Raw genomic sequence first — 23,388 nt, 5'->3', positions numbered from 1 at the left:
CATGACAGTAGATACATGTCATTGTACATTTGTCAAAACACATAAGATGCACAGCACAGAGTGAAGCCTAATGTAAATGATGGGCTTCGGTTAATAACGTCTCAATAGTAGTTCATCAGTTCTAACAAATGCACCGCGCTAACACAAGAGGGAAATCGGGGGGAAACTGAGGGGAGGGAGGAGATGTATGGGAACTCTACATTTTTTGCTCGACTTTTTCTGTAAACTTAAACCTGCTCTTAAAACTAATGCCTATTAATTGTTAAAAAATATAATACCAAGAATTGGCAAGGAAGTGGGGAAACTGAACTCCTCATATATTGCTGGCGGGAATGTAAAATTGTACAACCACGTTAGAAAACAGATTGACAGTTTCTTTTCTTTTTTTTTTTTTTTTAATCGAGGTCTTTCTCTGTCACTCAGGCTGAAGTGCAGTGGCATGAGCACAGCTCACTGCAGCCTCGACCACCTGGGCCCAAGCGATCCTCCTACCTCAGCCTCCTGACTAGCTGGGACCACAGGCGTGCACTACCATGCCCAGCTAAATTTTAAATTTTTTGTATAGACAGGGTCTCCTCATGTTGCCCAGGCTGGTCTCGAACGCCTTGGTTGAAGTGATCCTCCCACCTCAGCCTCCCAAAGCACTGGGATTACCAGCACTAGCATGCTGGCATGAGCCACTGCACCCGGCGGGCAGTTTCTTAAAAAGCTAAAAATAAAGTTATCATTTGACCCAACAGTTCAACTCCCAGGACTCTACCAAAACAAATGAAAACAAATCCACACAAAGACGTCCACATGAACGTTCTAACCAGCATTGTTGATGACAGCAAAATCTAGAAACAACCCAAATGTCCATCAGCTGATGAATGGATAAACAAAGGCGGCATTTCCATGCACTGGATCTACTCAGTAATAAATGGAATGAGGCCCTGACGCATGCTACCGCATGATGAACCTCAAAAACAGTATGCTAAGGAGAAGCAGCCAGACCCGGGGACTGCATAGCATACGACCCTCCTTATATGAATGAAGTTGTTCATACTGACAGAAAGCAATTCAATGGATTACCCAGAGCAAGAGGTGGGAGCAGGGATTAACCACAAAACAGTCTCCAGGAAATTCTGGGGGTTGACGTAAAACTAGATGGTGATGATGGTTACATCACTCTAAATTCATTTAAAATCACTGAGTTGTATACTTATATATGAATTTTATGATATGTAAATTATAACTCACGAAAAGTTTACAAAACATAAAAATAGGCTGGGCATGGTGGCTCACGCCTGTAATCCTAGCACTTTAGGAGGCCAAGGCAGGCGGATCACAAGGTCAGGAGTTCGAGACCAGCCTGGCCAATACGGTGAAACTCTGTCTATGCTAAAAATACAAAAATTAGCTGGGTGTGATGGCACACGCTTGTTGTCCAAGCTACTCAGGAGGCCGAGGCAGGAGAATTGCTCGAACCCAGGAGGTGGAGGTTGCAGTGAGCCAAGATCATGCTACTGCACTCCAGCCTGGGTGACAGAGTGAGACTCTGGCTCAAAAAAATAAATAAATGAAAAATAAGCCTCGTGGAAAAGGTAAATTAAGAAAAAGGCTAGCCAGAAGGGAAGGTGATGGGATGCACGTACACAAGCTGTCAGGCCCCGGTAACTGTTCTCTGTAAACCTGACTCGGAGTTTCTTGGCAGCCGAAGTGAATAGAGAAGTACTGCCCACTGGAAGAGGAGGCATACTTAAGTTCTTAAGAAATGCTGGGCTGGGTGCCATGGCTCATGCCTGCAATCCCAGCACTTTGGGAGGCCGAGGCAGGGGGACTGCTTGAGCCCAGGGGCTCAAGACTAGCCTGGACAACGTAGCAAGATCCCATCTCTACAAAAGGTCCCTTCTCTACCTCAGCCTCCCAGCTACTCAGGAGGCTGAGGTAGGAGGAGCACGTGGGCCCAGGAGGTCAAGGCTGCAGTGAGCTGAGATGGCACCACTGTACTCCAGCCTGGGCGACAAGAGTGAGACCTGTCGGAAAAAAAAAAAAAAAGCAAAGCCATTCCTAGCCTTCAGTTTCTTCAATTTCAAGAAGGATTTCTCGGGTGTGGTCTCATCCAGACACTAGAGAAAAAATATGAATAGTGTCTTAACAGTATCCAGGCCAGGTGAGGTGGCTCATATCTGTAATCCCAGCACTTTGGGAGAGCGAGGCCGGTGGATCACCTGAGGTCAGGAGTTTGAGACCAGCCTGGCCAACATGGTGAAACCCCGTCTCTACTAAAAATACAACAATTAGCTGGGCGTCAGGGCGCATACCTCTAGTCCCAGCTACTCAGGAGGCTGAGGCAGGAGAATCACTTGAACTCAGGAGGTGGAGGTTGCAGTGAACCAAGATTGCACCACTGCACTCCAGCCTGGGCAACAGAGTGATACTCTGTCTCAAAATAAAACAAAACAAAAGAAATAATATTTTATGACAAAAGCAATAATGGGCTCCATAAAGTAGTTTCGTTTGATGTTCCTTGATAAAGGCCACAAATATGATACCAGAACACAGCCCAGAGAAGGCATTTCTGCTGAGGCTAAGAACACACAGCCCAAGGATGTCGCTTTCTGAACGCCAAACTATATTAGAATAGTTAGTGAACTGGATGGAGTACCCAGAGGCCTTTAGAAAAATCCTCCATAAGTGTCATTTCTTCAGTAGGTTTTTAATGAGCTGGTAGTTATTATACAGGTGTTTTTCCCCAGCTAAGCAAGGCCTGGAGTGTGCCAGTGCTTCGCGTTGCTAATTAAGGGCATATCCTCCTGCAGAGCGATGGGAATTTATGCGAGGGGTGTGTTCCTAAAGAATTCACATAACTCCAGTAGGAGTCATATGAGTTCAAATTCTGCTTATTAAACAAGACTTAAGTGTTTTGGTTTTTTTCATTGTTGTTTTCTCATGTTTAAAAAAAATCATAGCTGGGCACAGTAGTTCACGCCTATGATCCCAGCACTTGGGGATACTGATTTGGGAGGATCACTTGAGTCCAGGAGTTCGAGACCAGCCAAGGCTTAGATGATAAAACTGGCAGCTCGCGAGGCCGGCCCTGCCTCCACGTGCCAGCCTTCCTCTGGCCCAGGCTGGTGACTCAGGCCAACATTTGAAGGCCCACCACGAGAGGACTCCACCTACCATAGTGTGACCCTGTCTCTTCAAAAAATATAAAAATTAAAAGTTAGCTGGATGTGGTGGCATGCACCTGTAGTCCCTGCTACTCAGGAGGGTGAGGTGAGAAGGTCGCTTGAGCCCGGGAGGTCGATGCTGCAGTGAGCCATAATCGCACCACTGCACTCCAGCCTGGGCGACAAAGCGAGACCCTGTCTCAAAAAATATGTAAAATCACATAATTCAAATCTGTGTTAAATGAGACCTGTCTTTCAGTGATCAAAGGAGCAGAAAGTCCAGGTCCTTCTATGTTCTGGTTGGGCTCGTTCCCTTGTAGAAATGTCCCTCTGTGCTGGCTACAGGATATGGCTGCCTTTCGGCTCCTGGCCAGCCTGGGGCACAGGTCAATGTCATGTCCCAGCTCATGAGGAATCCGGAAGGAAAAAGATGTGTGGCTTTACACTGCTGCAGCTTTTCAGTTCTTTGCTAATCAGCATTCACTTTTCGGCTTTTGTAAATTGCAGGAGAGGAGGGAAGTCATTGCTCGAAATAAGAATGGAACTATTAGGCCGGGCGCGGTGGCTCACGCCTGCAATCCCAGCACTTTGGGAGGCCGAGGCGGGTGGATCACGAGGTCAAGAGATCGAGACCATCCTGGTCAACATGGTGAAACCCCGTCTCTACTAAAAATACAAAAAATTAGCTGGGCATGGTGGTGCGTGCCTGTAATCCCAGCTACTCAGGAGGCTGAGGCAGGAGAATAGCCTGAACCCAGGAGGCGGAGGTTGCGGTGAGCCGAGATCGCGCCATTGCACTCCAGCCTGGGTAACAAGAGCGAAACTCCGTCTCAAAAAAAAAAAAAAAAAGAATGGAACTATTATCAGCAAATAGTTTAGGCACTTACTATACAGTTAGCCCTTCATGTGTATTAACAAGTTCATCCTCACAGCCCTGTGAGGTCTTGGGGAGGGCAAAAGTACGTGAATCGTGTCCCCAAGTCAGGCTTTGGATCAAAGTGGTACTCACACAGACGGCCTCAAACACGTGAAAGACGCTATAAACTGGCAAGACCTGGCCCACCAGGGCGATGACATCTCTGCAAAAGAAATTAGAAAGCATAAGACACAGAGGTAGCCTTTGAGACCCATTTATCTCCCTTCTGTTCCATGCCCCCCAACCCCACCAAGAAAACGCTCTGGAATAGAGGTAGTTGCCCCACACAAATATAACTGGCACTGCTAGCCCAGAGTTTTCTATGTGTCTGGGGGTCACACCTCAAACTTTGGACAGTCCCCATAATTTTGTACTGCCCTTCAGTTAGCCTCTTGTCTGTGGACAGGCAGGTCATGAAGGCCTAGAATGGACAGAGGTTGACTCCTCAGACATGATTTAAGTACTTTTGCCCTCCCCAAGACCTCGCCGGGCTGTGAGGATGGACTTGCTAATACACGTGAAGGGCTAGCTGTATAGTAAGTGCCCAGAGTATTTGCTGATAATAGTTCCATTCTTATTTCAAGCAGAGAGCCTGGACTCTTCCTGCTTCCTTTATGCCCAGCACTGGGCCAGGCACATGATGAATCTCTGAGGACAGGCTGGGAACCCCTGTGACATTTTCCAAAAGTCAGCATAGAAAACTGATTACCTACTCATCATTGGTAAAAATGTGCCCCAGCTGATTTTTCAGGATGCTTATCAGGGTGCCCAGGACCATGGAAATGCCCACTGGAAGAGACAAAAGGTGCAGCAATGACAGACCCCAACCCAGGGAGCACCCTGCTCAGATCAGCAAAGGGCGGACCACTTTGTCAGTGCAAGTCAGCCCAGCCCTCTGCAATTAGGTGCCTTTTGTCACAGGCCCTGATGTCCCCTGCATCCGAGGCATTCATTTGGGCTAGACACTCAGGCTTTAGGAAGGGCAATGTGGAAGATGCTTTCACTCCGCCGGTTCTCAGAGTGGGGGGCACACTGGCCAGTAGCATCCACATCACCTGGGAACTTGTTAGAAATGCAGATTCTCAGACCCTGCCACCCATCTACTGAATCAAAGCCTGCTGGAGAGGCCCAGCAATCAGTGATCAACCCTCTTAGGGATTCCGGCTACAGCCTGAGAACCACTGCTTTCTATAGGAAAGCCAGTGTGAGCCTTCAGTCTAAGAAAGCACAGCCATGATGTCAGAGGACACGAGTGGCTCCTTCTCAAGGGAGGGTGGGCAGCTGCCGAGCTCATGGGGGTGCTGGGAGGGCCAGGCTTGCAGAAGGACTCTGGACAGCCAGAAGAATGCTGGACAGGAAGGGCCTTCAAAGAGTCAGGCTTTTCTCTAAGGTGAGTGGTAGAAGCCAGCTATCTCCAGAAGAGTCCCAGAATCATAGCATCAGGGAAGGCGTGAGTGGGGTTGGGGACAAGGTGGTGGGAGGGACACTTGCTGCTCAGGGAGGGGCAGCTGTCAGCTTATCAGCAGAGGCTGGTCTGGGTCAGATGGCAGGTCCAGCAGGCTTGGAAGATAAACCTGGCAGCTCCCGAGGCCAGCCCTGCCTCCACCGTGCCAGCCTTCCTCTGGCCCAGGCTGGTGACTCAGGCCCATGTTTGAAGGCCCACCAGGAGAGGACTCCACCTACCTATGAGAAGCACACCTGACACAGCTGAGCGTTTGGCCTGCACGGTGTCCGCAGCCCCCAGAGCCATCCCCACTCGGACACACACCCCGATGCTGAGCCCCAATGGAATCTGGGACCAACGATAAGAAAGCACAGTCAGTGGGGACACCCTGTGACCCCTGCCGTCCTGAGCCAGCCTGGGCCAAGGGGGATGGGAGTGGGAAGGCGGAGCAGATCTCAGGCCTGCAGCCCAAGAGGCGTGTGGCATTCCTGCTGCTGACAATGAGGCAGGGAGGGCTGGAGCTGGGAGAAGGGTGGGGGAACCCCCCGTGAACCAGCCAGTCCCACCACCACCTGTGCCATCAGAGGCAGCACAGGCAGGTGGGCCTTCCAACCGAAATCACTGTGTGGTCAAAATCCAATGAGAAACAGATTTTAAAGAGGTGACTATGGTCTTAAGTATACCTGAAAAGCTCCTTGTAAGAAAAAAAGAGAGTTCAGCAACAAGCCTTTGTAAAAATGGTTTTGTAATGTAGATTTTTGTGAATACTTTGCTTAAACGTGGGGTCTAGGACAGCATGCCCCCCGATGCTGGCAGATGCCAACTGGAGTGACCTGGACTGGAGTGGGCATGAGGAAGATGGTGGTGTGTCTCTGTGGGGAGTAGAGGGGAGGCGGGGGCTGCGGTAGCAGAGAGCCCGTGGCCCTGCTGGGGATGCTGTCACCCAACTCTGGCCGACTGCAGTGTGCAGGAACGTGGGCCTGCTGCTCAGTGGAATGTGCATTTCTTAAGAAAATCCAAAGATAAGATTGTGGTGTGAAATCTCCCAATTTTAAAATAATGCTAATTAATTTTAAAAATTCCCACATCTGTGAGTGAAATACCACCCTTGGTGGACAGGTCGTGGGCACCTGTGTGTGAGCCCTGGCGTAAGCTGAGCAGGGCCTGGACCTGATGGGCATGAGAGGTCCAGGAGGGTCCCTCGGGAGATGGAGACAGCCTCAGGTGACAGCGGCCCCCCCCGATGACACCTCCAGCCATCAGGTGGGGGGCGTGGGGAAGGCACCCCTGCAGGAGGCTTTCTTACCATGTAGGTCACGGTGGCCACCTCGTAGATGACAGCCTGGGCGGAGAGATCCTCCACGCTGAGCAGGCCTGGAGGAGAGGCTCGCCGTGAGCTCAGCCTGCAGCCCCAGACACCCAGACCCTGTACCAACAGGACGCTGCTCTGTTTTGGGGACTCGGGCCAATTTTTTTTTTCCTCCTTGAGACAGAGTCTCACTCTGTCACCCAAGCTGGAGTGCAGCGGCACAAATATAGCTCACTGCAACCTCGGCCTCCTGGCTTAGGTGATCCTCCCACCTCAGGCTCCCAAGTAGCTGGGACTACAGGTGGTGCCACCACACCAGTTAATTTTTGTAGTTTTTGTAGAAACTGGGTCTCGCCGTGTTGGCCAGGCTGGTCTCAAACTCCTGGCTTCAAGTGATCCGCCTGCCTCGGCCTTTCAAAGTGCTGGGATTACAGGTGTGAACCACCATGCCCGGCTGATTTTGAAGGGCAGATTAGTAACAATAACAACAAAAAGACATTCCTTCTGGCCTTCAACCTGTTAGGGAAATTCTGCCCAGTGCCCCAGAGGCCCCTGCAGGCTTCCACGTGTGGTTTGTCTTTCCAGATGAACTCAGGGTGGCAGCGTGAGGGAGGGGACAGAGAACAGGGCCAGGGTCCGGCAACCCGAGTTCGGTTCTCGGCCCTGCCACCAATTTCCTGTTTGTGGAGTTCCTGTGTTCCCGGGGCCCCATTTTCTTATCTGTTAATGCGGGGCAGGGGTTCTGATATTCAGGCTACCTCGAGTCCTCACTTCACCGAGTGCTCTAATGAGCACACACAAGACAGCAGGCAGGAGCCTCACACTTGCGAGCCCAGGCCTCTGTTTGCACCCACAAACCAGCTCATTCGATCTCTCAGTTCTCCGTGCCTCAGCCACCTCCCACAGGCATCTGCTCTGCCCGGCCCGTGCTGGGATCCAGGCACAAAAGGCCCAGGCCTGCCTCCTGGACGCTCACAGCCTAGTGGGGAGGCAGACCAGCAACAGACTGACCACCCCACTGGGCGGTGGTGCTCTCTGGGTCCATGCCTGGGGGTCTGGCCAGTGGAATCGGAAGGGAGCTGGTGAGCTGCCATCCTGGGAAGGAGCTCCTGGGCTGGGTGAGCCGCCCACATGCCGTTGTGCACCCCCCGCTCTTCCACATACCCATGAGGAAGCTCCCGACCTCGTAGGCCCACCACTCGATGCAGACCATGAGCATGCTGGGGACAGCCAGGGAGAAAAAGGGGCCCCAGTCCTGCAGGCACTGGCTGGACCAACCTGGAACAGAGACCCCTGAGCTGGCAGCCCACCCAACTCGCCCACCTGCTTCCCGCTCCCCACTGCCAGGAGGCCCCTAAACACCTTTGGCTCTTCCTGCTCTGGGGCTTAGCAGACCCAGGCACTGGGTGTTTTGCAGAGGGAATGCTGGTGCTGGGCCCCATGGAGGAGGAGCAGGCAAGAACAGGATACCAGGCTCGCCTGGCCGGTTCACGGGTGACCCAGTCAGCCCAGGGATGGGTGTTGGTCCCCACTCCACCCTCAACACTGTGGGATCTTGGGCAACTACCCACCACTCTGCAGGCTCTGTTCCCATCTGAAAACCCCAGGCCTTAGCTCTGCCCTGCCTTCCCCGGGGGTTTTCAGAGGCAGCTTGAGATTAAGGATGCTGAAGCAAACACACCATAGGTGTGCGTGGCAGGCTTGAAAGGGGCTCAGCTGGGGCCCTGCCCCCAGGTGAGGCCCCACAGGCCCACAGAGCCGTTCCTGAAATGCCTGGCAAGAGGAGGTCCTCTTTGTATGGGATTGGCTCTCAAGAGGCAGAACAGCACAGGCAGGCCCCAACATGCCTGGTGTTTCGGCAAATGACTTAATCTCCGTCTGTCATAATCTCCTCTTTGTAAGATGGGCCTAATGAGGTGTAGTGAGGCTTAAATGAAGTCAGGAATGTCAGGCACCCCACGCGCTGCTGACAGCTGGTATTCCACGCCTGTCACTGCTCTCACTGCCATCCTGAGAGCAGGGACTGGGCAAAGCTCCCTGGGCCAGCCTTCTGTGATGGACCCATCAGGGCTCTGCATCGTGACACCTTGGATGAAGGGACCCTGGGCCCTTGGAGCTGGGGAAGCAAAGGGGAAGGAGTGGGGTGTGCAGGGTCCTGCACCTTCTGCCTGGGGCAGCACCGCCACTAGCCTGCTCAGCCTCCCAGAGCAGACCAGGCCTCCCACCTGCCCACGTCTCCAGGTGCAGCTTCTTCAGCATGATGTAGAGAAGGAGGAAGATGGTCTGCGCGAACTGGGAGATGATGTTGGCATAGGCAGAGCCTCTGGGAAAGGAGGGAGAGCAGGGCTAGGACTGCTGCCGACTCTCTACCACCCACTGATGCCACTCTCTGGGACTGATGCCACTCACTGCCTGAGAGAGAGATGGCTCTGGCAGCCAGCCCATGTGGGGCAGGCATGGCTCTGCTCTACCCCCATCCTGGGATCGGACACAGCCAGGCCCCACAGGCACCTCTGGCCATGGTGGCTGTACCCAGGCAGCCATGACTACAGCGTCCTGGGACCACTGCCAGTGCCCACTTTGCCTCTCCTGGTGGGCTGGGGCAGGAGTGGGGAGTGGCTGTCCTCTCGCCCCATCAGGCCTCAAACTGAGGTTCCCAAGGGACCATCAGGCCCCTCCAACTCCCCATAACCACCCACTTCAGGACAGCACAGGCAGGGCCAGGACGGTGACTGACCTGTCTCTACCAGGGGTGGGGAGCTTGGTGGGCAGTGCCCCCTGACCAGGCCCCACCAGCCCCCGGGCTCACCTGATCCCCAGGTCCAGCGCAGAGACCAGGGCGTAGTTGCCCATTCCGTTGACACAGTTGCCAACCACACCACTGAGGACTTGGGGCCACGTGATCTTCTGAAAGAAATGAAAACTGGCCCTGCTAAGGTGTGAGTGGGGTGCATGGTGGGTGGACAGACCCAGGTGTGGAAGGGGGACTCCCTCTCCTGCCCCTTCAGACATCCTCATCCGGGAAATGGAAGAGGCTGGGACGCACAGCCTCTCACCCACCTCTGTGCAGATGTCAGGACATGGCGTGGTGGGCTGGAAGTGACCCCTTTCCAGAGCTGGTTCACAGAAGGTGGAGAGAAGGGGAAAGCCCCAGGCCCCTCCCTGGAACAGGGCAGTGTGCTGGGAGAAGGGCCACCCCCATACCAAAGACCTGTACCTGATTTTGCAAATATTTTGCCAGCAGATTGTAAAGAAAAATCACCTGTATGAAAAGCAAACCCAAACAGATCAATAACAATGACCAAAATCCACCAAATGAGCATTAACCGACCTTCCTCTCCAGGGCATGGTACTCTAGATTGGAGCAATTCCTTCTCAAAGTATGTCTGGGACCCCTCAGGTACGGCCAAAGCCCACCTGACCACCTGGACTCGTGCTCTGGCCCGGCCTATGGGAGAGGCCCCTCAGGACTCCCTTCTGCCACAGGTGAGGTGAGCAGGCGTGTTTTGGCTCTGAGAGAGGACCCTTTGCACACCTGCTCACGGTGCACAGTGCCTGGCAGGCCTTCTGGCTGCTAAGCCAGGTCTCCGTGAGCTTTGGAAGGTGAGAAAATGACCCAAGAGGATTTGAAGGAGTGATCTGGAGTGGGGAATGGCAGGTACTGAGCCATGCTGACCGAGATTAGCCTATGCTGAGCAAGTTCAAGACCCTACGGGGCAGCGGGGGAGAGGGGACATGCCCTTCCCTGGCTGGGGAGGACCGCAGGGGAGTGTGCGTGGCAGTGTGTGTGTCGGGGGCACTGTCCCTGCCCTTTCGCTCCTATCTTAAGGAGTATAGAATGGGCATCAACTGGAACCTAGCCCAGGGCCCACGCCGTCCTTGTCCCGTTCCTCCCCTTAGCCCTGCACTTCTTTTCAGCATTGTGCGCTGATTAAGAGTACGGAGCCGGAATGGACTGGGTTCCGTTCCTGGCTCTGCCTCTTCTGAGATGTGTGATCTTGGGCAAGTTACTTAACCTCACTGAGTTTATTTCCTCATCTGTTATTTGTAACCTCACTGAGTTTATTTCCTCATTATTATTATGGGGCTAATGATAGTGTGTGTACTTAAAATACATTTAATATTTTACATACATAAATATTGCAAAGTTAATATTGCAAAGGGCTTACAAAACAATATATGGGACATCTGAGCATTCCAAGTGTTAGCCAAGCACTACGTAAGTCAGTATTATTAGCAATTAACTTCTGCAGCTGCATGTTATGGAAGAACCTTGGCTTATTTGATAAAGACGACGCCACAGTGATATCTACAGGGCATTTACCCCTGACCCGGCTCCAATAGTCCTGGTTGACAAGATGCCACCACTTTGGTCTGAAAAGCCAAAGTACAGTTTATATGGAAGACTCAGAGAAGACCAGCCCTATAAGGTAGTTTCCATGATCTGGAAGAAATCTGTAACCAGCTAGGCCCCAAAGAGGTCATGGCACTGGCCTGGCAGAGAGGTGGGTGTGGCTGGGTCTACCAGGACTGCACGCTGTGGGGGCACCCCACCTTCAACCCTAACCTCGTCCCTGCCCAGCTCCCTGGCCCACAACTCTGCCCCTGGCACCCTGGAGGCTGCAGTGTCAAAAGGTGAGCTCAGCCCGGCAGGGCCGGACAGCACACAGAACTAACTGGCAGTCCAGCAGGCACGGCTAAGCTGCAGGTCCGACAGTGAAGCACTGAGCTGTGGAAGAGACATACGGTCACCGGGTCACGGGACAGACAGACACCGACCCAGACAGATGCACTGTTGATTCATTTGGTAATTAATAAATTAATGCAGAAAGGAGAGAATATGCAATAAATGCTGTTCAAAAAAATTTAAGTTTGTTGGATTAATGACTTAAATGTAAAAATAGAAACCCTGGAAGGATGCAAAAATATATAAGCAAATGTGTATATAATCTTGCTGTGAGTTAAGTCTTTTAAGCTTGTTAAAGACATAAGGAAAAGGACTTACATACATATTCAAAATTCTTTAAATCAGAAACATAAACAGAATAAAAGGCAAAGGATTAAAGTATTCTTTAATAAGAATTATAATACTTAGAAAAAGATTAACCCACTAAAATAAGCAAAGAGCTATTCACAGAATAAACACATGAGAAAATGTTCAACTTCATTATCAATAAAAGAAATGCAGGCCGGGCACGGTGGCTCACACCTGTAATCCCAGCACTTTGGGAGGCCAAGGCGGATGGATCACAAGGTCAAGAGATCAAGACCATCCTGGCCAACATGGTGAAACCCCGTCTCTACTAAAAAATACAAAAATTAGCTGGGTGTGGTGGTGTGCGCCTGTAGTCCCAGCTACTTGGGAGGCTGAGGCAGGAGAATTGCTTGAACCCAGGAGGCGGAGGTTGCAGCGACCCAAGATTGTGCCACTGTACTCCAGCCTGGCGCCTGGCGACAAAACAAGACTCTGTCTCAAAAAAAAAAAAAAAAAAAAAAAAAAAGAGAAAGAAAGAAATGCAGGCCAGGAGCGGTGGCTCACACCTGTAATCCCAACACTTTGGGATACCAGCCCGACCAAAACGGTGAAACCCCGTCTCTACTAAAAACACAAAAATTAGCTCAGCGTGGTGGTGCGCACCTGTAATCCCAGCTACTCAGGAAGCAGAGGCAGGAGAATCGCTTGAACCAGGAGGCAGAGGTTTGCAGTGAGCCAAGATCATGCTACCTCACTCTAGCCTGGGCAACAGAGCAAGACTCCATCTTGAAAGAAGAAAGAAAAGAAAAGAAAAAGAGAAGAGAAGAGAAGAGAAAGAAAGGAAAAGGAAGGAAGGAAGGAAGGAAGGAAGGAAGGCAGGCAGGCAGGCAGGCAGGCAGGCACACACGCACGTTAAAACTATTTCTTATTGGAAGAACTCTTAATAATAGTGTATGCTACTGAAGTTTTTGCTGGCTGGGGTAGAAACTGATACAGTTTGGCAATATGTCTCAAAAGCCATTCACTGAGCAATTCCACTTCCAGTAATGCATGTCTATAACTGATAATTTCCTTGGAAATCGTTACAGATGACTCACAAAGGTTTTTCCTTAAGAATATTGCAAATCTGATTTATAATAGTTTGCATTATAAGTAGGGATTGGTTAATAAATTATGGCATAACTATGGGTACCAGATAACCTTTGGAATTGATATTGCGGAAGGCTGTTTCATCATGTAAAGAGACTAATGATATGTCTTAAAGGGGAAAAGCATATTATAATACAATATACACATATTGATCCCATTTCAATTTGTCTGTATGTGTGTGTTTGAACACACACACCCATGAATAGAAATAATCCTGGAGGCCCGAGCGTGGTGGCTCACACCTGTAATTCCAGCACTTTGGGAGACTGAGGTGGCAGATCACTTCCCGAGGTCAGGAGTTCAAGACCAGCCTGGCCAACATGGAGAAACTCCATCTCTACTAAAAACACAAAAATTAGTCAGGTGTGTTGGTGCATGCCTGTAATCTCAGCTACTTGGGAGGCTGAGGCAAAATGGCTGGAACCCAGGAGGCGGAGGTGGCAGTGAGCCAAGATCGTGCCACTGCCCTCCAGCCTGGGTGACAGAGCAAGACTCTGTCTAGAAAAAAAAACAAAAGAAAAATCCTGGAGAGAGAGAGTAACATATGTTGTCTCTGGGTGGTAGAATTATAGGTGATTTGAATTCTTCCTGCCTCATGCTTTTCATATTTTCTCCATGAAACATTTTCAAATCAGAAAAACATGTTATAAAATTCAGTTTGCACCAACTGCAAAGGAGCTTCTCTTCGGTCAGTCATTCTCGTGGCCCAGCAGGAAGTCATAGCAGGATAAGGATCTTCCCCAGCAGTTAGGGTGGGAAAGCAAAAAGCCAGAATTTAGGGGAATGTGATTCCACGCTCAGCAAACAGGGTCACCTACCGGAAGTCCTGGGATGAAAATCATTACGTAGTCCTGGGTCAACCTGCAAGAGAAGGAGAAGCTCCGGAGCTGACCAGGCTGTGGCCCAGGGAGGCAGGGCCCTGTCCCCTGTGCCCTCCAGGACTAGGTGCTGGCTGCTGTCCCAGGGCATCCTGGGCCCCTAGGTTTGTGGAGAGGCTTTACCAGGCCCTGCAGATCTCAGCCAGGACTGTGAAACCTCCGCATCAGGGGCTGCTGCTCTCAGATGCTAAGCAGGTGCCAGGAGGGGCAGCTGAAGCACCCAAATACCCAGGCCTCAGGACTAGGGAACTTAAATTCAGAGTAACGTGGTTTTGTAAGAAAAAAAAGGTTATATCTTAAAAAGGAATAGCCAAATGAAATGTACATAATATAAACGAACAAGGGCTCCCTACGAGAGGGCATCTCTGAATTTAATAATAAACTATGGGCCAGGCACAGTGACTCACACCTGTAATCCCAGCACTTTGGGAGGCTGAGGTGGGTAGATCACCAGGTCAGGAGATCGAGACCATCCTGGCCAACATGGTGAAACCTCGTCTCTACTAAAAATCCAAAAATTAGCTGGGTGTGGTGGTGTGTGCCTGTAGTCCCAGCTACTCAGAAGGCTGAGGCAGGAGAATCGCTTGAACCCGAGAGGCAGCGGTTGCGGTGAGCCAAGACTGCACCACTGCATTCCAGCCTGGGCCACGGAGTGAGACTCCGTCTCAAAAAATAATCAATACTATTACTACTAATAAAACTATAATTCATCAAAAATTGGTTGTCATCTCTCTCCTTTTAGGAATATGGGGAAATGCACACACTGCATTTTTTCAAAAGCATCCACAAAGCTCCTGTGTGCAGGCACACAAATGCAAATAAAATGCAAATCCCAAATTGTTTCTTGCCTTTCCTCCTAAATTAAAACTGGGCGTTTGTCCGCCTCTGTCCCCTGCTGGCCGCTGCTGGAGCCGCAGCCATGGGAGAGAATCCCCAACCCGAAGCCTGGAAGGTACCCACAGGCACCGTGCACTGTGACCACTCGTGGCCTAGAGAAATACGGGGCTTGGTGGGGGGTGGGGGGCTTCTTTAGGGTTTCCCTCGGCGGTCCGGTTTTCCCAGGAGCCTCCAGGTCTCTGGCAAGCCCCAATTCCCCAGCTGGAGCCCAGCGCACCTGGACACTTCTGGGTCCTGCCTGAAGAGCAGCAGGATGTGCTGGGTGTTGAGGAAGAGCGCCCAGCAGGGGAGGCAGCAGAGGAGCAGGACCAGCGTGCCCCGCTGCAGGATCACGCCCACGTGCTTCTTGTTGGGGCTGCCGAAGCTCTGCAAAACAGCCCGCCCGCATCAGCCCTTTCCGCTACCCCGGACATTCCAATGCCCCGCGCGGGGAGCAGGCGCCGGCAGGGTGTGGCGGAGCCTGCGGCCTCTGCTGCTGCAGCCTGAAACGGCACAGCGGCCTTCCTGAGCCGCAGCCCACCACTGTCTCCACTGTGTTCCAAAACTCCAAGGAGGAAGAAGGCACGTGGGATTTCCTCGCATGTCACGGGTGGGTAAGTGGTAGCCAGGGCCAAGCCCAGGTCCTCCGAGAAGCTAGAACCCCCAGGGAGAGGTGAGGCCTGGCCACTTTGTGACCCCATGGCCGCCTGGGCAGCCCCTGCCGGACTTCGGGCCCCTGCGAGCAGGGAGGTTCCTTCTGTGTCCCGTCAGCTCGTGCCTGCATGTAGGCAGCCGAACTAGGAGTGAGGAGGGGGAACCGGTTGTCTTTCTCTACTTGGTGACCTCCTCTGGGGGCAAGAGGTCAGGAAACTGCCTCCACCATCTCCACCCTTTTCACCTGGCCCAGACTCATTCAAAGGGCAGGGTCTGTTTCCCTGACAGCCTGTGGTCCTTGGTGCTGGGGCAGGAGCAGCTGCCCCCAGGCCCCTCACTCCCAGATCACCTGGGTGGGCCCCTCCCACCTGCCATCTCAGTGGCACCTGTGGGATTGGCTCTGCCCCTGCCTGGCTTCCTGCCCAGCTCTGGGATGCCACCCACCTGAGACATCAAGGTGTCACACGCGGAAGACAAACCAACTCCTACGGAAACTCCGCAGACATTGATAAACTGGCGCCGCACACAGGAGGAAACAAGAGCTTGTCAGGAGAGGCCCCTGCATCTGGGATGAGCCTGCGTCGGGAAATGTCACCCAGCAGCCAGCGATGGCAGAGGGACAGCCCCAGGGCCAGCTCAGCAGCCTCATGTGCTGTGTGCCTGAGGGCAGACTGCCTCCATCTCTGGCCTCAGGTCCCACCTATGAAGGTGGCTGTGCAGCCATGTGGGTGTGTCTTCCCATCCCTGAGTAGCCACCCAAGACGGGCCCACCCAGGAACCTGGCGGAGACGCCTGGGGAGAGAACGTCCCTGCTCTGGGCCAGGCTGGGTACTCACAGCCACCGCGAGGGTCACCGACGCCAGCTCCGCCTTGCCCAGGTGCCCACAGAACACAGTACTCACTATGTAGTTCATAAAAGTCAGCATCTGGAACAGGAACTGGAGGACGGCGACCGGGTCAGACCCGGGCCACAGGCGCCCCCACCCTCACGGCCCCGCCCTGCAAGACAGGCCTCTCCAGCTGTGAGGGCCCCGAACCAGTGACCCGGGAGGTCACCTACGCCTGGGGGAGCCAGGGCTGGAGGTCAGGTGGCCTGAGCCCAGCTCCCATTCTGCTTTCTGCAGCTGAAGTCACCCCTGGCCTCCATGTCCCTACCCAGAAAGGCCAGTGCACGAGAGACACCCAGTGCCGTGCCTGGCGCCGGGAGCTTGACCCAAGTGCCTGATGCTGCTATTGCTCTTCCTAGTATAATAATAATTTGGTCAGGCCACACACCCCCAAAAAAGAGGGGAATTAAATACACCAAACTCTTAGTAATGGCTACTTCCAAGCAGTTGGATTTCAGTTAAATTTCTTTCTTCTTTATAACTTTTCTTTTTTTTCTGAAGGCTTTACAGGGGGTGAAAATCCATTACTCTTTTTTTTTTTTTTTTTTTGGGATGGAATTTTTGCTCTTGTCGCACAGGCTGGAGTGCAATGGCAAGACCTCGGCTCACTGCAACCTCCCAGTCCCTGGTTCAAGCCATTCTCCTGCCTCAGCTTCCGAAGTAACTGGGATTACAGGCATGTGCCACCATGCCTGGCTAATTTTTGTCTTTTTAATAGAGACAGGGTTTCACCTGTTCGAGACAGGGTCTTGAACTCCTGACCTCAAGTGATCCGCCCTCCTCGGCCTCCCAAAGTGCTGGGATTACAGGCGAGAGCCACCCCACCAGGCCCATTACTCTTTATGGTCAGGGAAAAAATGAAATGTATAGAAAACAGTTTCCGCTTTGGATGAAATGGGTAGCTGGCCCCTGCTTCCCCCTGGGAAGGTGCTGCCGGCTTTGTGCATCTCCAGGTCACATTTGTCCTGGCGTCGTCTTCCAACTCAGGCGTTTGTGGGTTTCCAGCTGAGACACACCCACCCCTTCTGTGTGGGGGCTGCCTGCTGCTGAGCAAAATCAGGCCGCACTGCCACTGGGGATCGTCCAGGGACAGCCTCCAGGAGCCATCCTACTGTCCCCAGGCTCTGCGCCTGGCAGCCACCACGGGCAGTTTCTGGGGAAAATGTGAGCACACTGCTGGGTCCTGCCTGCAAGGTGGACACCCTCAGCCTCTCCGCTTTCTCCACTCCCTGACTGTCCCCTAGCCCAACCTCCTTACCAGGGGTCCGGAAAGAGCAAAGAGAGTCCACGCCTCAGCCCCAAAGCCTCTGGGAACCAGCCTGCTGAAGGCAGGGCAGCAGCCCCCAGGGCTCGGGGGCAGCGTGTCTTGGAGGCTGTCCATTCCTGGCCAGGGCACTGGCCACCCTGCACGCCTGAGTGCCCGCACAGCCAGCTATGTCCATCGAGCCGCCCCCTGCCGGGGCAGCCCATGTCAGTACAGCCTGGCTAATGAGTAAGGGGCAGGAGGAGGGGCTGCCATGGTGACCTGCCGGATGAGCCCTGCCTCCCTGGGCACTGAGGCCCTGCTGCCCAGCCCGCTGCCCCAGCCACTGGGTAGAACACGATGGAGGCCTGGACTCCTGGGAGTCACCCAGACCATTGCCTGTTGGTAACTTGTGTCTGATTTCCCAGAGGGGCAGGCAGTAAGGCCTCATCAGGAGAAGGTCCAGGGCTGCCTGCAGTGGCTGGGGGAGGAGTGCCAAGGCCGGGGCAGGGCAGCCTGGCCGCGGCAGCTGAGCCACTGGGCACCCAGGGGTGATGGTGCCCACGATGTCTCCCCTTTCTCGGAGGAACTCTCGGCCTGCCCGAGGTCACAGAGCAGGTGGTGGCAGAGCCTGAGCAGACCCCAAACCTGTCTTTCCCTGGGAGGGGCAGCTTCCCCAGAGTCAGGGGCCATTCAAAGCCCATGGCAGTGAGGTCCCTAGCTTTTCCTGCTGGAGGGGCCTGGGACTGGGGATGGGAGCTAGGACATCTGGCAGAGTCCCGAGCCCCCCACTGCCCATCACTCCTTTCAGCAGCATCTCTGAGAGCCAGGGGTGGCACTGCTTGGGAAGGCAGCTCACTATGCCTGCCAATCATTGTACCCAGCAAGGTTGTGACTCGGCGTCCCACTGGGGTCCTCCGTCACCCTCCCAAACTGCCCTATCTGCTTTTCCTTGCAGGGATGGCCTGTGACTCCCCCCTCATCCTGCCCCAGGACCAGCAGGGCAGTGGGAACCAAGAGAGGCGTGGAAGGATTACACCAGTCCCCTGGCCCAAGCCTGGATCAGGCTTGCGAGTGTGGGTTCAGCCCAGGAGAAGAAGGAGTGAGCACAGGGCCAGGAGGAGGGCAGGCAGGCTGGTGGCTGCAGGGGGTGCTGAAGACACCCTAAAGTCCCGCTTGGTTCCCACGTCCACCCCTGCAGCGGAGGAGTGGCTGGCAGGATTCTGAGATGCTCCCAGGGCCTCAAAGAGGAAGGAAGAGACCCTGAAGGAAAGGAGGCAGGATAAATACAAAAAAAGGCTCGTGCTATGCCCACAGGCTGCCCCGAATGCAGGCCCAGCCCCACCCCAGTCAACACGAAGCCTTCTTTCTTGACACGGAATTCCAGAACGCTCCACTGGCAGCGCCTGCATCAGGATCACCCGGGAGGTCACGCTCCTGCCCTTGTTCTGATGGTTCCTATCACGGCACTCTCCGACCTGTGCACTAAATAACGCCTTTACCACCTGCTCAGAGGAAAGAAGACATTTGATCCCCATTGTGACAGTGAGGATGACGCCACACGGGAAGAAGTACAGGCGGAAGCCGCAGCCTCGCAGGCCAGGCCACATGGCTAGACGTCTGACTTCTCTTGTCCAATGCCTTCTCCACGTCCTTCTCACCTCTGTCCCGTTCCCATGGTCAGCCTGCCTCTTCCAAAAGGGCAGCCGCAAATCCTCCTGCACTCAGGGGACCTGGGTCGGGGGTCTCTGGGGAGAGCAGCCACCCTCCAGCCTTGGCCTGTCACCTTCTGTCACAGCAGTGCAGTGAGCCCGGCCGCCAGAAGCAATACCGCATGGCAGCCCGAGACTACAGAGGTGTTTGGGGAGCCCACTCATGTAGGCAGAAGGGTTCATCTCACTCCAGGTCACTTTTAATGAGGACCACTGCCTCCCCTGCCCCCACCATGCTGGAAGGTGCTCAGTGCAGACACCCCGCCACCAGCTTGGAGACACCAGGCTTTCTCTGGAGCTGACCGGGGTGGAGCCCTCAGTTGCACAGGACAAAGGTCGGATCATCTTCCCCAGGGCCAGTCCTAGGCTTAGCATCTCCAAAATCCCTTCCCAGGAACAGTCCCAGGATTTCTGTGATAGGAGCCAATGTATCCTGCATTTTCTTCGGGGAGACTCTCCTCTCCCACACTCCTCTCAGAATTTCTGAATTTCAATCCCCAGGCCCCAGTGGCTTTGATCCTGGCAGGGAGCAAGGGCGATCAATACCATGCATTGGCCGCCCCAGGCAAAGGTGGCGTGGGCCGGGGGAGCCACCTCCTCCAGGTGTGGGGTGTCAGAGCTCTGTGATTCCCCGAAGTCTCCCAGCAATGCCTTCAGGCCCTCCTTTTGCGGTGGTGACCGCAGAATCAGCAGCACCGCCCTGCAGCCGCCTGCAGACTCTGCTCCGAGTGGGGTTTTCCGGGATTCCTCCCTGGAACCTGAGATGCTGTAAGCAGAGCTGCGGGTGGGCCCTGTACGCCATCCTGTGGCTGGCGGGGGCTCCGAGACTTCAGCCTCTGCCCTCTCTCCAGAGCGTCCAGTGCTGTCAGGAGCCACACGCCACCCTTCAGTCCTGCACCTTCTGTGGTCCCAGATACGGCACACAAGAGACTGATCAGCAGCTCACTCTCAGGAACAGGGCTGCTGATCCCCTAGAATGTGAAAGCAAGCCCCGGCGATGCTGGACCCTTTCCCTTCTCAGCTGATCACTTGTTTCCCAGGCCCTTATTTCCCGGGGCAGGTGGCCTGTGACATCCGCCTGATGCCAGTTGCCGCGTCCGCCACGGTTCTCTGATGGAAATGATAGACACGAACTAGGATCATGGCAGCAGGTGGAGGAAGGGAGGAAGGGGTAGAGGGGTCATCGTTGCTTAGTGATCCAGAAGAGGGCTGAGCAACTGGCCTCGAGAAGGGAGAATCACGCAGCCCTGAACTCTCGGGGTTATTCAGGGAAAGCTGACTCAGCCCCAACGCCTTTAGTCCCAGAGACAAATTCCTGGAAGACGGGGGTTAGGAAGACCTAACCTGAACAAGAATGGAGGTGGAAAGGGTGGGAAGAAGGGACCCTGCCTGAAGTGGGGCAGGGTCCCCCCAGAGTGTGGGATGCTGTGAAAGTTAAAACATGCCTGCACAGGCTGGGCGCAGCAGTTCACACCTGTAATCCCACCACTTTAGGAGGCCAAGGTGGACAGATCTCAAGATCAAGAGTTCAAGACCAGCCTGGCCAACATGACGAAACCCCGTCTCTACAAAAAAAATACAAAAATTAGCCGGGCATGGTGGTAATCCCAGCTATTCAGGAGGCAGGCGAATCGCTTGAACCCAGGAAGCGGAGGTTGTAGTGAGCCAAGATTGAGCCACTGCACTCCAGCCTGGGAGACAAGGACAAGACTCCATCTCAAAAAAAAAAAAAAGTGCCTACATATCCTGCCTCATTAATTTATTGCTGCACAGCCCATGGCCCCCAAAATTGGTGTCTTAAAACCACTACCATCTGTGTCGTGACTCTGTGGGGCGAGTTGGGTGGTCCTTCTGCCTCCTCTGGTCCAGCGTGTCTTTGTCACCTGGGACTGGCCAGGGCTGGCCCGTCCTCCAGGCTCATGCCCAGGCCGCAGTGGGTGCCTGCACTCAGCTGAGACCGTCACTCGGAGCCTCTCCACCTCCCCTCACAGGACCTCCCCACGTACCGTGGGCATCTCAGCACGGAGCTGGAGCAGAAGACGGACATTCGATGGTGCCAGTGCAAGCTGCGTACAGGTCAAGAGCCAGCCTGGGGAGTCCCCATGGCCCTCTGCCTCATTCTGTTGACCACAGGTAATCATGGACTCGCTCACATTTCACAGGAGAGGGAACAGCCTCCACTTCTAGGTGGCCGCGGCCGAGAGGCCATGCCTTCTCTAGCCAGCACCTGCCTCTTCCTCTTCTCTATTCCCCCCTCTCCATTGTCTCCTCTCCTCTCTCCTGTGCCACCCACTGTCCACACTTGGCCCCAAGCACGGGCGAGCAGATAAAGCCCCCTGAGGTCAGTGGTGAGAGGACTTACGCTTATCCAGGAAGGAGGACCCAAAGCTACAAAATCCTGCGAATGGCAGGAGGCGGGGGAGGGGAAAGGAGTGGAGAGTCCTGGGAAGCCCCCAGCACACACCCTGGGACTGGGGAGGCTCCGAGCCAGCGAGAGGAAGCTTGACCCAGGGGGCGCTGGCCCACCAACCCCATCAACCTCGCTGAGGCAGAGCCTCGAGGCATGTGGGAGTGCCAGGAAGTCCCCTTCACTTGAGGGCTCAGCTCCTGCAGGCTTAGGGCCTGCTGGGGGCAAGGGCCAGGTCCTCGGGCCCTGCCTTCATGAGAGTAATTTCCTGGAGTCTGCCCAAGTACAGTCTGGGTCCAGGGCCCCTGTGAACCTTTCCTCACTCGGTTCCACCTCACTGGGCCGGAAGGCGCTGCATTTGCTCTTTGGCTCCCAGAGACGTGTACAGCCAGGCCAGGGACCAATGTCCTTTCCTCCAACCCTTCTCCACTGCCTCGTGACTGCAGAACACCCATTCCTCCCCTGGGAGGATGGGGACTCTGGCTTGCTGATGGCTCAGCCCCACATTCAGGGCAAAGGACAGTTGGGGGGGGAACTAAGCTATCCCCCTGCCTCGTCTCCTCCCCCCACCGGACGGTGACCAATACCTGCTAAATCGCTGAGGTTCCCCTCCCTCCCCGACTCCTCCTCAATCCGCTCGTAGATTTTGGCAGCTGCCTCTCTCTACCTCCGCCTGGTAGTCCCTCCCTCCACCCCTCACCCCTTCCTGTTCTCCTCTCTCCCTACTCTCATAAGGTCTCCCTGGCACCTTCCAGGCCCAGGTATTTCACCCCCAGAAATGACCAGGGCAGTCCCTGAGCTGACGTCAGCACTCCCAGTCCTTCAGGTGAGGGGAGAGACGGGGGCAGCTGGCAAAGCCCTTGGCAGTGGCGGCAAGACCCCCAGACGTCACTGCCAAGTGCTAGAAGATGGCGAGCCTTTCCATCGGGAGAAAAGGTATGAGAAATAAAAGTAAACGTTGCTCATCGATAAAACGAAATGAGCCACCAAGGCACAAGAAGACGCGGAGCCACCGCAAACGCATATGGCTTGGCTAGTTGGAAGAAGCCAGCCTGAAAAGGCTGCATGCTGTGCAACTCCAACTCTTTGCCATTCTGCAAAAGGCAAAACTATAGAAACAGCAAGATCAGCGGTTGCTGCGGAGGTTCGGGATGAACGGGCGAAGCTCAGAGGAATTTTAGGGCCGAGAAAGTATTCTGTAGGATCCCGTAATGGTGGATTCATGGCATTATTTCTGCAAACCCATAGGATGTACAACACTGCCAGTGAACTCTAATGTAAACGATGGACTTTAGTTCATAATACTGCATCAATATTGGTTAATCAGTGGTAACAAACGCACCATTCTCATGCAAGATGTCAGTAGGGGAAACTGGTGGGGAGGTGGGGGTGGAGGTAGCGAGGTCACCGCAAACTCTGTTCTTTCTGTGCAGTTCTGTAAATCTAGAACTGCTGTAGGACAGAAAGTCTATTTTTAAAATGGTACACAAAATAGTAACAACGGGCATTTCTTGAGGTCTCTACATGTTCCCCTCCTGCACATGCATTTCATGTTGTTTCCAAAACGCAGCAGCAGCGCTTTTCACAATTGCCAAAAAGTAGGGCGAGCCCAAATGTCCGTGCACTGATGAAAGGAACACCAAGATGTAGAATATCCAATCATGGAATATTATTCAGCCCTAAAAAGAAACGAAGTATTGATCCACTAAAAACAGGGATGAACTTTGAAACCATGATGCTATGTCAAAGAGGCCAATCAAAAAAGGCCAGAGAGTGTGTGATT

The 23,388-nt window shown here is 53.7% G+C and overlaps 2 protein-coding genes across 9 annotated transcripts in view; one reads left to right on the top strand and one right to left on the bottom strand.

The window, feature by feature from the left end:
* SLC47A2 (solute carrier family 47 member 2) overlaps positions 1 to 17,794 on the bottom strand; it is a 31,407-nt gene extending 13,613 nt beyond the window's left edge. For 2 of the 6 annotated variants that reach the window (XM_032269203.1, XM_032269201.1), the window contains exons 1-13: positions 17,502 to 17,794; positions 16,193 to 16,294; positions 15,801 to 15,869; positions 14,941 to 15,089; positions 13,767 to 13,809; positions 10,042 to 10,086; positions 9,634 to 9,731; positions 9,050 to 9,147; positions 7,989 to 8,102; positions 6,822 to 6,889; positions 5,755 to 5,863; positions 4,785 to 4,860; positions 4,165 to 4,234 (exon numbers count right to left, since the gene is read on the bottom strand). In XM_032269203.1, the coding sequence (XP_032125094.1) occupies positions 4,165 to 4,234; positions 4,785 to 4,860; positions 5,755 to 5,863; positions 6,822 to 6,889; positions 7,989 to 8,102; positions 9,050 to 9,147; positions 9,634 to 9,731; positions 10,042 to 10,086; positions 13,767 to 13,809; positions 14,941 to 15,089; positions 15,801 to 15,869; positions 16,193 to 16,294; positions 17,502 to 17,624 (1,164 nt within the window). In that variant the 5' untranslated portion in view covers positions 17,625 to 17,794. The remainder of the gene's footprint in view (positions 1 to 4,164; positions 4,235 to 4,784; positions 4,861 to 5,754; positions 5,864 to 6,821; positions 6,890 to 7,988; positions 8,103 to 9,049; positions 9,148 to 9,633; positions 9,732 to 10,041; positions 10,087 to 13,766; positions 13,810 to 14,940; positions 15,090 to 15,800; positions 15,870 to 16,192; positions 16,295 to 17,501) is intronic. The other 4 variants (XM_032269202.1, XM_032269204.1, XM_032269206.1 and 1 more) reach the window with 4 other exon arrangements.
* Positions 1 to 23,130, top strand: part of ALDH3A2 (aldehyde dehydrogenase 3 family member A2) — a 69,931-nt gene extending 46,801 nt beyond the window's left edge. For 2 of the 3 annotated variants that reach the window (XM_032269210.1, XM_032269208.1), the window contains exons 11-14: positions 18,445 to 18,585; positions 20,277 to 20,349; positions 21,190 to 21,274; positions 22,361 to 23,130. In XM_032269210.1, coding sequence (XP_032125101.1) covers positions 18,445 to 18,585; positions 20,277 to 20,312 — 177 coding nt within the window. In that variant the 3' untranslated portion in view covers positions 20,313 to 20,349; positions 21,190 to 21,274; positions 22,361 to 23,130. Of the gene's footprint in view, positions 1 to 18,444; positions 18,586 to 20,276; positions 20,350 to 21,189; positions 21,275 to 21,360 lie in introns of all 3 variants that reach the window. The other variant, XM_032269207.1, reaches the window with a different exon arrangement.
* The last annotated feature ends 258 nt before the right edge of the window (positions 23,131 to 23,388 follow it).

Source organism: Sapajus apella, unplaced genomic scaffold (genome assembly GCF_009761245.1).
Source record: "Sapajus apella isolate SASKATOON/1434 unplaced genomic scaffold, GSC_monkey_1.0 scaffold189, whole genome shotgun sequence".
In the NCBI taxonomy this organism is placed as follows: Eukaryota; Metazoa; Chordata; class Mammalia; order Primates; family Cebidae; genus Sapajus; species Sapajus apella.
Note: the sequence above shows the minus strand (reverse complement) of the source record. Positions and strands in the feature narration are given on the sequence as shown.